The 15253-nt window shown below is 36.6% G+C and overlaps 1 protein-coding gene across 1 annotated transcript in view; it reads right to left on the reverse strand.

The window, feature by feature from the left end:
* MAGI2 (membrane associated guanylate kinase, WW and PDZ domain containing 2) overlaps positions 1 to 15253 on the reverse strand; it is a 1168341-nt gene that overhangs the window by 191998 nt on the left and 961090 nt on the right. Inside the window, exon 12 of the mRNA XM_027838694.1 lies at positions 5951 to 6042. Coding sequence (XP_027694495.1) covers positions 5951 to 6042 — 92 coding nt within the window. The remainder of the gene's footprint in view (positions 1 to 5950; positions 6043 to 15253) is intronic.

Below are 15253 nucleotides of genomic sequence, written 5' to 3' on the forward strand. Positions count from 1 at the left end.
AAATGAGATAAAGTAAAGGACTTGGTAAACCATAAAGTGCTATGTAAATGCTAGTTATCAATCTCCTTTTCCTCCTTATTATTATTATTAGTGGTAGTAGTATTATCACCACCTTTAATTCCACTTCCATGACACTGATTATTTTAGTTGGAAGTGACAACTTTACCATATGTCAAAGCCTGACTCGGGTTCCTCCATTTAAACAAATCCTTCACAGACTTGTTCTTGCTCTCTTTCTCAATCAACTCCATTGACATATTGCTCTCTGTTCTTTTGCACGATTTTTCTCCTAATGCTGTCCGGGGCTTTTTTCACTGCTCTATTTCCTGAATCTCACCATCTTAATGCTTTCCCATCTCTTCTCAGCTCACAGTAGAAGTCCCATTTTTGTGGGCAATTTTTCATTTCTTTCCTTTTCTATTGTTATTTAACAATGAGAAGCATTCCCTCTTGCAGGAAAGATGCCCATCTGTTTTGTTTGAGTAAGAGCCCTGCTGTTTATTATTTACTAAAAACAACATTGTTTTGTTTAATGGGTACCACTTTGTGTGTATGAAAGCAGAAGCCCTTTAGCTATAACCTATTGGGCCTCCTGTGGTTTGGGACCAAGGTCTGAAATGCTTCCTTTACAGTGTTTGGACAATTAAATGTGGCTACCCCATTTGATTCACATGTTATCTCCACTTGTACATTATATGGAAGGAGGAAGGCAGTTCTTATGAGGTTTCCTTACAGCTGAAACTTTCTTCCCTACCCGGCTCAGTTTGCTGGGTTTCAAGTTTTCCCATTTTCTAGTTGACAGTCTCTAGCTTTACTTTCTTCAATGGGATTTAATCTTGTGCATTCCAGTTTAAATGTTAAATTTGTAACTTTCAGCTTGAGTATGCTTAAAGTCATTCAAATGAGAGAAAAAAGCCAGTGTAAATCTAAACAATTACAATAAGGACAAACTTCAATCCATGTAATCCAAAGCTAATCACAAATACTTGAGGCCTGCCTACTGGAGTGAGCAGATGAGCTATTGGGGTTAGGCCAACTTTTAGAAAGATGACGACGCTGAATGTACTTTGAGCAGAGTACAGCAAAGAAGCTGGGAATATGACCACAACTGGTCCAATTGGTCATAAGCTCCATTTTTAGGAAAACAGCTCATTTTGGTGTCAATACAATTGCTTTTGTGCTAGGTCAGAAACAGTAAGAACTCTCTTTTCAGAGACCACACTAAATGTGCTCTCAATCATTGCTAAATCTCAAAGCATATGGCTTCTGTCCTCTATTTCTACTCAATGTCCGCTTTTTCATAGACTCTGTTAGAAGTAAGTTATAACAATGAATCAGGTTCTTAAACATCTTGGAAATGAGACCTGTATCTGAGATATGATATAAATATTTTTCCCAGTTACCTGTTTCTCTTCTATTTATATGCTGTATTTTTGTTTGTGAAGTTTTTTTTTCTTAATTTTAGGTAATAAAAATTGTCTTTTTTCTTTTATCATCCTCTCTATCCTTTATTTGTTATGAAAATTTCCCTTTTTGTAGATCTGAAAAGCAATTTTTTCCTTGTTCCTCTAATTTGTTTAATCACTCTATCTCCTCAAAAAGAAGTATACTACTATAGGGAGTACTGAATTTCTTCCTGTGACTCTGAAACATAAGAGATAGCAGAACTAAATAAGGGAAAGGTAGCTACAGCTGATGCTGACTCTCTTCCTCATCTTTAGTAATGTCTTTGAGCAATTAAGTTATCCTTAATGGTGATGATGATGATGATGATTATGGTGATAATGATAATGACAATGATGATGATGATGATAGAACAGAAGCTTCTTGAGGGCAGGGATTGTTTCATGTTTGTCCTTGAATTCATACTTATGTTGATTGTCCATGACAGTGCCTGACACACAGCAAACAATAAGGCTTGTGGTTGAATTGATTGGTGAGGAAGAAGATTGGTTGGTACTACTCCCTCCCTATAGGCCCTAGCCAAATCATTCCCATCTCTATTTTCTGAATAGGTCCTGTGCTTTTCAATCTCTGTGACTTTGCTTGTACTGTCATCCATGCCTAGGATGCCCTTTTCTATCTCCCTACATCTGATGAATTTCCATTCTTAAATCCTAACTAAATTCCCCCTAATTTATGAAACTCTTTTTGAGTGAATCATGAACTTTCTGCCTCAGATCTCATAGCCTTTGGTACCTCTCTCCTAGTATCATTCTTTATTTTTGTATCTATATAAACCCATAGATTTAGAGGGGAAGAATCTGAGAATCTTTGATGTCCAATTCCTTCATTTTACAATTGAGGGAACTGAAGCCCAGGGAAGTGAGGTGACTGACCCAAGGCCACAAAACCAGTGTCAGGAAAATCTAAACTGAATTCCTCTGACTTCAGAGCCAGCACACTTTCCATTGTACTATATTGTCTCCTCCATTGTACTATGGTACATCTTATGACATTTATTTGTGTGTGTTTGATCAAACGAGATAATATTTGTAAAAGCACCCAGCAGTGCCTGGCACATGATAGTTGCTATATCAATGTTTATTCCTTTCTCCTCCTCCCCCACCCCCTTTTTGTGTCATATCCCTCCTGCAAGACTGTAAAGATTACAGAATGGACTTATTTAAATTTTGCATTTTCCCCAATACCTAATATAGTAGCCTCAGGCAGCAGATGTTTAATAAATGCTTTTAAATTCTGTTTCAAAATGCTGGTTTTTTGGAGGGAGGGAGAGGAGTGGAACAAAAGTAAAGTTGATGACCTTTGTATTTTTCTTCCTTATCATTACTTTAACATTTATTGAATACCCCCAATGTTTAGGATTCAGTTCATCCTTTTCACACCATCCTCTCCCTAACAATGAAGTTTTATATCTTTCGGTACTGAGGTGAATTAGAAACTCTGCTGAATATGAAGTGAATATAGCTCAGTCATAACCTACAATAGACCTGCTCTTGTTCTTGGAAATATGGGTGGAAGCTTGGAGTCAGAGTACTTTCTTTTACTGATATCTGGTGCGGAAACTGGGACCTGGCCCTGGCCATGTATGTATCTGCAACCTTTGCATCAGATAACTGCAATTCTTTCTGTATGGAGCTATACCTGAAGACCTTGTAAAAGCCTCAGGAGCCCAAAGCACTCCAAAAGTGTGAATTTATAATGGGCTTCAGAAATCAGTCAAGTCATATAGATGCTCCACATTCCTGCCTGTTTAATTAATTAATTATTTAATTAATTAATGGTACCTGCATTGTACACACAGAACACTACACACTATTTGGACAAGGTGCTAAAGGAGCAAAAAAAGAATGCTTTTCCTGGAGTTTACAATCTAAATGAAGAGCCAAAACATACACATGCAATTAATGGAGGTGGCTATAGAAGACTATAAGGAGCTATGATTTACACCATATATTACATATGATATATATATGTATATTACATGTGTAAATACTGTAGAGGTGTTTCTGAATGCAAATCACTGTCTTAATTTTATTTTACCTTATTACCTCTTCTCTTCCTGTGCAACATCAGGATAAATTAGGTCATGTGACATTCTTTTTTTCTTTCTTTCTTTCTTTTTTTTTTTTCATGTGACATTCTAAGGCTGACAGGTCCTAAATTTCCTGCCAGGTACAAAGAGGCAGTGTTTTTTCCTGAAGGGTTCTTATTTATGAAATTCCCAGATCATCCTTATCAGATCAGAGAATATATTGTTGGAAGATACAATAACAGAATTAAGACAGGACAACTAGGTGTTTTCTGAATGTGTCAGTCAATCAGTCAATTATATTCTTTTGTTCAACAGCATAGAAAGAAATGAGTTTAGCATCTAGTTAGCAAGAATAAGTAAGTTAAGATAAGAAATTATCAGAGAACAATGACTTCTCTTCCCTCTTCCTCTATCACCTACAACCCAGGGAAGTTCCTTCTTGGATCAAGCCAGCAACTTTGCTCCCTCCAGCATAAACCTCAAATTACCCTGAGTCTATGTTTCTCATCAAAAAAATTTGTCCTACACGTTGATGTGAGAATACCTCTCACATTCCTTTTCCCATCGGTGAATTACTCTTGAGGTCTCCATTTTGGGAAGGGGCTATAAAGCCATGCTGCAGTTGGAGTCATACCGTGGAACATCCCTTACCTACTGCCCTTTTAATCCAGGACCATGCCTTTGCTATGTGGGCCACTTTCTCCCATTGGCAAGTTCCTCCTAGGGTTTCCATTCTGGGAAAGATTCTAGGCTGGCCAGCCTTCATTTCCTTCACAACTATGCTTCTGACTTTGTGAACTTCAATACCATGCTCCTATGCTAGATATCTTCAACCCCACACCAACTTTTTCAGTTCTCTTTTGCCCATAAGACTGTAAATGCCTAGTGATTTGTACACGAAGTAACTTGTTTACTTTAACTCTTGCTAAAGTCTTACCTTCTTCAAACCTTTCCCAGGTTTCCTTAGTTTTAGTGCCTTCCCTCTAGTGATTATCCCCAATTTATCCTATACTTATCTTGTTTGTACATGGTAGTTTACAAGTTTTTTCATCCTCATTAGATTGGGAGCTCTTTAAGAACAAAGACTGTTATTTACCTTTCTTTGTATTCTCAGCATTTAGCACAGTACCTGGCACATAGTAGGCACTTAATAAATGTTAGCTGACTAACTGGCACACAGTAATTGCTCAATAAATGCTTCTTGCCTTGCCTTGATCTGTACATGTTTGAGGAAGCATGTGCCTGAGGAAGTAAAAAAACCAAACTGGTAGTTATGACGGCTCACGCTACTTAAATGAGGACAAGTAAGATTCTTGGCCATGTATCGTTTAACTGAAAAAAATCTCTCCCACTGCCTAGAATGATGCTCTGTGCACAGTATGGCAGTTAAAGTTTGTTGACTCAAATTTAATTGAATCGAGTCCAATTTGCAATATAGTGTGGAAGGCTTTTCTAGAGAATCCATGGGAATTGGTCAGCCTTTACTGAAATACCTTTAGGGACACAGAAGCTCAATCCCTACAGATCAGCCCATTCTACTGCTGGACAGTAAGAGTTATTGGAAATAAAGTTCTTGAAGATTTGGCTCAATCCATCAGTTCTTACTATGCAAAACACATTTTTAGAAGTCATTTTCTAGTCTACATTTTAATATGCATTCTTAAGCCCAACTTCTGTGACACATTTTATCTTTAGACACATTTTGACATCTTAAACTTATTTTCTAAGGCATTAATCAATCTCTTTCCCCTTTTAAATAGCCTCTTATCCACCCAGAGTTGTGAGAGGTACACAGACTTTCACACTGACATGATTAATAGCCAAACAAGTGCTTTTTCCAAGTTCCTCATAAACCCAACCCCATGCCAAATGAAGATTCCTTCCTCCTCCATTCTCATCCCTCATACCTTAAAAATAATCACATGGGGGATTGTATGACATTCTGCTTGATTTTAACCACTTTATTCTTTGCCTCGCTGTCTCTCAGTCAAAATGTCACATGTAATTCTACTTCTTAAAAAAACCTTTGATTGATATATTTTGTTTTCAAATTATAAACATTTACAGCTTACTTCCAAAAATAGCCTTCTTATACACATCCTCATCAAATTGTAGGTTTAATCATAGGCTGCTCTCCGGGAAATTTAGTACTTCAATACAATGAAATAATTGAATGATATGAAACAAACAACAAATCCAATCCACTTTAAAGGAAGAGGAGTGTATAGGTGTGTACTTTCTAACTGCATACAAATTATTCACGATGGCTTATTGGAGATGGACATGCTGACATTTTGAAAGATTTGTCTTTTCCAATTGACCATAAATTTTTTTTTCTTTTTCTTGGAGTTCTGAAAGGCTATTTCCTTTCAGAGCCTTAAAAGGCACGATCTTTTCTGATATTTACATAGACAACAGAGACATAATGGGGGAAGCCAGGTAGAATCAACTTACAGGTTGTCCAGGTTCATCTCCTCCAAGGATTCTGAAGCCAAATCCAGACTCCATCCTCCGAAGGTGAACATCCAATTCTTTATAATCTGGACCTAGTAGAAAGAAGAAACCATTGAGTAATGAATCCTGCCTTCTCCCTGGCCCCCAGAGGAACTGAACATCTCAGTGATTAATTCCATGGATATGATTAATGACAGTGCTGTCAGAGTTGGTGGAGTGCACAGAGGAAGAAAAAGTATGCTACAGTGACAAAGATTAGACATTCCAAAATGAGGTTAGTCCCCAGAATAGCAGTGTCCAGCAAAGGGCACTGACTCATGCTGGACAGTACTCCTGGCATACACAAAGAGTTCTTGTGGGCCCCCTGACTTAAGGAGAGGCAGTGTGGCATCGTATATTGAGAGATGGGTTAATGCGGAGTTGCTAATGACAGTGATCAAGATGTGACGTGGATGTATCCAAATCTCTGAGGAGAAGCAATATAACGGATGAAAATTCCTGTTTTGAAACTTTTGAAAACTAGAAATAGTTGGATTTAAATTTGTTCTCTATGGGGTTCATGTGGAGTTTTTCCTTCCTGACAATCTTTGATAAAATATGCTTGGGGCTAAATGAACTCTCATCCCCCAAACTCTTTATAAAATGGAAGATACTAGGAAATGCATTTTAAACTCCATTTTCATATTCATAAAATGAATTGAAAGTATGCCATTTCCCCCCTGTTCTCTGGCAGCTGAAACAACAGATGTGTGCCTAAAATAAAATTTTACTGGCAAATTTGCTTGAATGGTATTTTTGGTTCTCTTTCACTGCCTGTCTTCTCCTTACACCCAGAAAAATGTATTTAGGAAAAAAATAAGAAATTATTTACTTTTAAAAGTGAATATTATTTACAGTTCTTTATTTTCCTATTCTATCTCAGTGGGAGAAAATAGTCTAAGAAATTTGGAGCGAATGGCAGGCATCTCCATTGTTATAAGCTAAACAAATGGTTAGGAACTCTGTGGCTATGCACCATAAATTCCTAGATCTTAAAGTATTTTAATGGAGTGATAAGAACTGATGGAATAAAAGTTGTAAGGTTATCCCCTGCTTAAGTGAGAGATTTCTGGGAATTGAGAAGTTGGATGGAGTTTAAGGGGCAGCACCCTCCCTACTCCTCTTTGCCACTTTTCTCTCTCCTCCTTTCCTGAAACCAGATGGTTAAGTTCTGTGAATTGAGCAGAAAAAGGATAGATAGGGGAGACTTACTGACTAATGGTTAGGTTAGTCTTCTTCAAGTTCTATGATATATGAGGTTGCAGAGGTAAGGCTAAGTAATTATTTATATGTGGCCTTACCCTTTACTGAACTCACAGGACACTTCCCATATCTTCCCCAAGCCTACACCGCATAATCTCAGCAATACATCCACAGAATAGATTGTATTTATTTATCACGTTAATAGTTACAAAGTACTTTTCCTCACAACAACCCTGTGAGGTAGGTAGTTGGAACATTATTATTCCTATTTAATAGATGAGGGAATTGGAGCTCAGAGAGCTTAAGTGATTTGTCCACTCTCCCATAATTAGCAGGTATCAGGGATAGGGCTTAAACTCAGATTTCCCTACTTTAGTACCTAATAGGATGTGGCCTCCAAAGAAGGCATACTATTTCCCTCTGAAAGGAACATCCACATACTAGATTTGTTTGTGGACTTTTTCATCCTGGTGGGTGGTGGATTCACAATAATACATGGAAGTGGGATATGGATGGCACCATGACCACACATGACATGCTGTGGTAAACAAGAGGACACCCCAATGACTACGTGTGACATGCTATGGTAAGGTGAACACATAGTATGGTCTTTCATAGTAAGTAATATAATATCTTCTATCTATGGAAGAACAAATAATTAGCCTTTAAAATAGCCTTCTGAATTGATGCCTTGACAACATAATTTTACATACTTGAAAGTCAAAGGAACTGAGTGAAATAAGGTGAGTTCCTTTTCCAAAGTCACTTAGAGGATTAGCGCTGCGACCAAGAAGAACAGTAGGTTCTATCCTCTACATCAGTGATGCAAACTGAAATAGAAATGACCCTGTGGACCACGCATTGACCTAGAAAAACTACAAATTAGCATTGTCTATATTGTATTATATTTTTATTTATTTTATTAAACATTTTCCAATTACATTTTAATTTGGTTTCAGTCACAGGTAGAAGTTTGGTAGGCTGCATATGGCCCAAGGGCCACGTTTGACATGACTGTTCTATACTTTAAGTCTCAGGTTTTTTTTTTTTTATTTTGTTTTTTGGAGCCCATGACACTATGGAAGAAATAGGCAAGCAGTGAACGAGCCAACTCTAACATAGAGGCCAGGAAAACAGTACTGTAGCTATCTGTGACCTTATGGTGGGAGTGTTAAGATAAGAAAAAGGTAAGAGGTAAGAAAAAGGTAAGAAAAAAGCAAAAAGGCAAAATTAGCCACAACAGATGTTTGACCACAAGGCCATCAATTTTGTCCTGGATTGGGCCACCTTTCAATATCATCATCATCTTCATCATTGGGCCACATTTCCACATCATCATCATCATCATCATCACTGAGGTAGAGTTGAGACTTTCTAGTGAGGAAATTTTCTGCAATTTCCACATAAGGAATGCTAGGTCAGAAATGACATTTTCTAAAAGCAATCTGAGAGTCCATCAATATTATAAGAGTTCCAATGAGACACAGTGTCTGGGGCACAGTAAGTGCTTAATAAATGTTTGTTGATTAATTGAGAGGACTTTACTTTCTCCTATGTTTTACTTTTCCAGCAGAATTACTTTCCACAGACATTTGTGTGAAGGCAGTGTGAAATTCTGACACTCCTGATAACAGAATTCCTAGTGACAGGCCTGAGAATTCTGAAGACTTAAATTCTCAAGAGTTATTTCTGAGTTGTGTGGAGGTATAGGGAAGGAAGGAGGGGGTCTCATCTCAGGAAACTGCTAAGGTTCCCAGAGGATAAGGGATTGATAAATGACTCAGCTCTTCTTTTGGGAAAGAAATATGCCAGCGCAGAAGAGGAGTGATCCTTTATTTTAGTCAGTTTAATTTTAGTTAGTTTCAAAAGAATATAGTTTTGAACAGGGCAATTATTCTCTTCTCCCATATACATTCTGGCAGCACTTAAGGTGGCCTGTAGTGTTCCTGTGGTCTGTCTTCCCAGGTTCCCAGTGTTGGGAAATGGGTATGACTGCTTTGCTATGTCATGTCTGTGATGATGATTTCACTTCTCAGAAGAGAAACTACATGCCCAGGCTTATTAAAGCTGAGGCAGATCAACTAAATTCTCTCCTAGGGAGAGTCTTTTACTCATAATTGAGTAGGAGTTCATGCTGATGTGCAAAGAATACCTTTTAGGAAATAGAGATGCAGCATCCAGGTATTCTCTTGATTTTTCTTATAATAAAGAAAAATATATATACATATATATATATATTTTTCTGGAGATGATTTTGATTTTCAACTAAATCTCTAGGAACATTTCACACGCTAAGTGGATCTCCAGCACTGTGTTTGGAAAAGACATGGCTTTGTGCATGATATTAAGGAAGAGTGACATGATATTAAGGTGACTGAACAAAACTGATTAATTTTATGAATGGATTCAAGACTCAGAAATTCGAAGAATGATATTTTTGTGGATTAATTTGGCACATGGGATGCTGCAGTAAACATTTCAATTAAATTTTGGTACTTGAATCCCCTTCCATGTTTTAATTAAAACACAAGTACCAAGCTTTATTATCACAGTTTGGCACAGAAGAGTGCATTTATTCAATTTTCCTGCTAAAAATAAGCATTAATTTTTGGTTTTTCCTTGTAGAGGGAGCATCTCAAAGAGACGGAACAAGTCAAAGGTCAGGGATCAAAGACTTACACTCATTGGCTTTGAAAACTGCTTTACCTCTGACCTACCCTCCTTACCTATGGATGAAGCTAAGTACATTTGAGCCTTGAATTAAAAAGTTAGTATCCCTTAGTGTAACCTCATCTTGCCAGTTAGATATTTTATGTACCTGAAATGCCGCCTTAAAAGAAAAATGCTTTATGCTCATAGCTTGTAATATGAGCACAGTTTGTCAGGCAAGGATATTCAAAGGCTGTTGTAAGGCAAGAATCAGCCTCATGGGTCCAACAAAGATTCATACTTTGTACTCATGCCTCTATACTTACTATATAAATTGCTCAGATCAGATAGAACCACACAGTAGATAGGCTTCACTCACCTTCAACCTCCATTTTTGTCTCTAAGTACCTCATTGCAGTCGAACTGTTAAAGAGGTAGGAGATACCTTACAATTCGCTACAATTAGATATTTTTTAAAAGTTGACAATTTTTTAAGGGTTGTGGTCATCATTAGAGACGTGTACCCTTAGGTATTTTAAGTTATTGGGCACATAGAAAGAAAAGTCAAATAAATTAAGTAGCTAAGCACTGATATCTGACTTCAGTTTTGCATCTGTACCTATGAAATATCACTAGTTTCTGTTACAGATGATTTACATAATTAGACCCATAGCAGTTGATCATTTTTTGATCAACTGAAAAAAATGGTCTGAGAATCAACTCCTCTCTATTCCCTTACACACACACACACACACACACACACACACACACACACACACAAAGAGTAAAATATATAAATTGGCTTGCTATTTGAGGACCAAGTGTGAAAAAGTAGCTCAAAAATTGCATGTAAATACAGAATGAAATGATTCCTTACACATATAATCCTCACAGTGTGTTAGAACAAACAGAGATGGATAATGAGCTGTCATCATGGAAACATTCTGGATGTGTGTGCTAGAAACATGTATACATGAAACTATTCTTATTATGAAGAAATATTTTCTGGGATTGCCTTTCTTTCTCTCAATTCAAGAGTCTAAATAATGTTATTGGTTCTAAAAACACATTTAGAAGGAGATTCTTATTCCTTACATCTACCTCCACAATATATTGTGGTTGAGGATTTTCATCTGGTCACCATCTCCTCTCAACTCCTCCTCCCCCTTTTTGTTTGGTGATTCAAACTGGTTGAGATAGTCTTTTTAAGCAGATGAACCAGCTAAAACTACAAAATCATTTTCAAATTGAAAATTATAAAACATTATCTGAATTTTTAAAAAATTCCTAATTATTGGGGTTTTCTTAATCAGATCATCTTAAATTAGTTAATTTTACATCAGTATCCTTTAGATGTCAGGAGGATTTGAGGGAAGCTCCCTAAATATTTTGTGGGCCCCTTGTGGGAATTTAAGGGAGGAAATAGGATGAGCAAGCATGGATGAGTTGTGACCACTGGCCAGAATACTAACACTGATGAGATCAGATCACAGATCCTTTTTAGCATTTGGGAGTAGACGTGTATTTAAATTTGAAATAACAGTTGCTATCCAACAAAGAACTCCATTTTGTATTTTAGGCAGGCCTTTGCTACAAATCTGAAAGAAACTTGTATTCTAAAACTAGTTTCTTGATTAAGCTTTTCAGATTCATCGTAAGAGCTGATCTTTGACTAAAAAGTATTTTTTTTTTTTACAAAAGGAACCCAAATATGTCTGTTTCATGCTTTCCCTTTGCTGTCACATTATTAGGTTCATTCATTAGGTTAGTCTTTAGTGTTTAACCCTATATTGTCAAATGCTCTATGAAGCTGAATTAAAGAGATGTGGTAATTGGATTTTGGTAAGTGGATATTACTCAGAGAGATAATGAAAGAAAACATGGTGACTTGAACACAAAAATGGGAGACTTTTTGTCCACAGGACAGTGAATGCTGAAGAATACTTGCCAGAGGAATCCATTCGAAAACCGGTCCTTGGTGGCACTTGCTCTGAATGGGAAAATGGGGAATTAAAGTTGTAATTCATTTCTTTGACATTTGAAGATTTAACTTTCTTTTCTTTGTGTTGTGGGTTAAAACTATGATTACTTTTGTTTGTGATTGATGAGCTTTCATCTTCCTACCTACCCTTCCCCCCCCAAGGATATAGGGAAATTGTAGTCCACTGACAGTTATTTTTATTTATGCACTATATAGCTATACTCATGTATATCCCTCCAAAACTTGTCACCCTCCACCCAATATCACTTCCATTCCAATGCTAAACTGAGGTGGAAAAAACCGCCTTCTGTAATAATTAAGTAGGCAATTAAACAAAAAAAAATTAGGTGCATACACTTTACATAAGGTACTGTACAGGTTACATTCTTTTTTTTTTTTTTTAACATTGGGACAAACTTCAACAGAGAGAATTTAATACCAATAAATGTAAAGTCTTACATTTGGTTTTAAAAAATGAACTTTGCAAGTACTTTGAGGCTATGTATTCTCAATCTATTTTTTTGTGTCAGACCCTTTAGACTGTCTTGTGTAGCCTTTTCAGAATCATTTTTTCTAAATACAGAAAATAAAAATAAAATACATAGGATTAGAAAGGGAAATAATTATACTGAAGTGAAATTTTCAATTTTTTTTAAAGAAAAAAAAGGTCACAGACATCAGGTTAAAAACCCTTGAATAATCCATTAGATTGTAGTCATGGTTGACAATTTGTCTGGAAAAAACAAAATCCAGGGCTTTCAGTGGATTGCAAATTCAATGAGAATCAATAATGATATTGTATGTAAGATGTGAGAAAGTTAATGAAAACTTAGACTGCAGTATTGGAGAGATATAGTATCTAAGACTAGGCAATTGATAATCCTACACTAATCTTCTACCCTGGTGAGACCATATCTGAAGGGTTATGCTTAAATCTAAGATGTCTTCTCATTGTTTTCTGTATCCTATTCTTCTTTATGAGCTAACCTGCTTTCATGATTTCAGTTATCACTTCTATGTAGACAACAAGTAAGTGTACATTTTGAACTAAAATGTCTCCCTTGAATACAGAAGTGCCATATTTCCAATAGCCCACTGGACATCTGCATCTTCATTGACAGGGAGAATAAAAAGTAAACTTACTGTCTTCTCCCTAATAAGCCTATTCTTCCAATTTTGCTGTTCGTTTTGTTGGGTTGTTGTTTGTTGTTGTTGTTATTGTTGTGGTTGTTGTTGAGTCATTTTTCAGTCATGTTCAACTCTTTATGACCCCATTTGGGGTTTTCTTGGTAAAGAAACTGGGGTGGTTTGCCATTTCCTTCTCCAGCTCATTTTACAGTTGAGCAATTGAGGCAAACAGGATTAAGTGACTTGCCCAGGGGCACAGAGCTAGTGATTGTCTGAAGCCAGATCTGAATTCAAGATGAGTCTTTCTGACTTAAGGTCCAGCACTCCATCCACTTTGTCACCTAGCTACCCCTCCTTTTGATGGCAAATCTAACAATTGCTAGCATTTATAGAGGACTTTAAAGTTTGCAAAGCACTTCATACGTATTATCTCATTTGAAGTTCTCACGAAAACTCTTTGAAGTAAAATGATCCCCATATTGCTGGTGAAGAAACTGAGGCACAGAGGGGTTAAGTGATTCTGTGCCCAGTATATTCTAGTCTTAATGAAAAGTAAAGTTAAATATATGCAATAGAGTACCTAAAATATGAAGAGTAAATTGTTTTCATTTTTAGTACTCTTTGTGATTGCTTAAATGTTGTTATAAAATATCCAGATGAAAATTCAAGAAATCACTTAATAATCATCAAGGTGTTTTGTCTATACTGGTTCAAATATCCTGATACTTCTGAATATAGGGTATCTCAAAAGTCTTAGAGTAGTTTTGAAACACCTTGTATTTGTATGTTGGGAGATATGTAGCAATAACATGTAAGCAGATTAAGTTATCTTAATTTTTTGACATGATTTAGTGTATAATGTTAATAACTCCCACTTATATAGGCCTTATATGAAGCACTTTCAGTATAGCAATATTGTGAGGTATTATTATTATTTTTATTATTATTGAATTGTCTTAGGAAGATTCTGAAGATCGCTCGGCAAGATAAGGCACTAGACACTGAGGTACCAGATACTGAGGTCTTTTCTTAAGCTGAATTGTCAAACATTCAAACTTTACCACAAAGAATGCAGCTCTAATGGACTAGCCATGTTGTTTGAATGCCAAATGTATGTTTGCTTAAAAGACTATTTTATGGAGAGCTCACAAAAGGCAAATGCTCACATGGAGGGCAGAAGAAGCCATACAAGGATACTCTCAAGGTCTCTCTGAATAACTTTGGAACTGATTGTGAGACACGGGAGACACTGGCACGAGACCGCCCAGCATGGTGCCCATATCAAAGAAGGTACTGTGCTCTATGACCAAAGCAGAATTGCAGTAGCTCAAAAGAAACATGAGATGCACAAATTTAGAGACATCGCCACTCCAAATGCTTGTACGAACTATTTGTGTCTGATGTGTGGTAAGGTCTTCTGAGCTTGTATTGGTTTGACCAGCCACAGTTGGACATGCTGTATCTTGACCCCAGCATAGTGATGTCATTTTGGTCCTCTTCGAGAATAAAGGACAACAACCAACCTATTATTATTATTATTATTAATATACAAAATGAGGCTGACAGGTAAGTGACCTGCCTATGGTTACATAGCTAGTGTCAGAATCTGAATTAAGTCTAGCAATTTTTCCAATATAACAGGCTGCCTTTCTTATATAACCAAAGGAAGCTTATATAGATTGAATGTATAAGCTATACCATATGTGATAACATATAATTCGTGTGAGTCAAATGTAGGACTTTCAAAGTGGAAGTATGTCATATCATAAGATTAGAGCTAGAAGGGACCTCAGAGATCATCTAGTCTAGCACCCACATTCTGCAAGTCCAAGGAGATGAAGAGATTTGTCCAAGTTCATAATAATAGTAATCATCAGAAGTGGGATTTGAAAACAGGTCCTCTGACCCCATAGCCATTGCTCTTTCCACTGTACAATGCTGCCTCTCCAGATCAAGTATTCTAGGACAGAGGAAAATTATCTTGTTTTAAAAACTGTATCTATTTTGAAAGAAATAGGTAGTGTCAAACATGTGTATTAAAAATAAGGAGTGTGTGATAACCAGTATGCATATATATTAGTTGTATCAATAGTAACAGTTCAGTTAGGCACGTTCACCTCTGCAACACAAAGAGTCTCTACTAAGAGATGTAATTATTTGTTGATTATATGGCGAATCAAACAATGAAACAAAATGCTTAAATTGTTCTCTTCCATTTTCATCTTGATTTTGAAAACACTTCCTTAATTGCAGAAAGAGGAAATCACAGAATTTCAGAGCTGGAAGAAGCCTTAGAGTCAACC

The sequence above is a fragment of the Vombatus ursinus genome, unplaced genomic scaffold, assembly GCF_900497805.2.
Source record: "Vombatus ursinus unplaced genomic scaffold, bare-nosed wombat genome assembly UNPS02014830.1, whole genome shotgun sequence".
NCBI classification, from domain to species: domain Eukaryota; kingdom Metazoa; phylum Chordata; class Mammalia; order Diprotodontia; family Vombatidae; genus Vombatus; species Vombatus ursinus.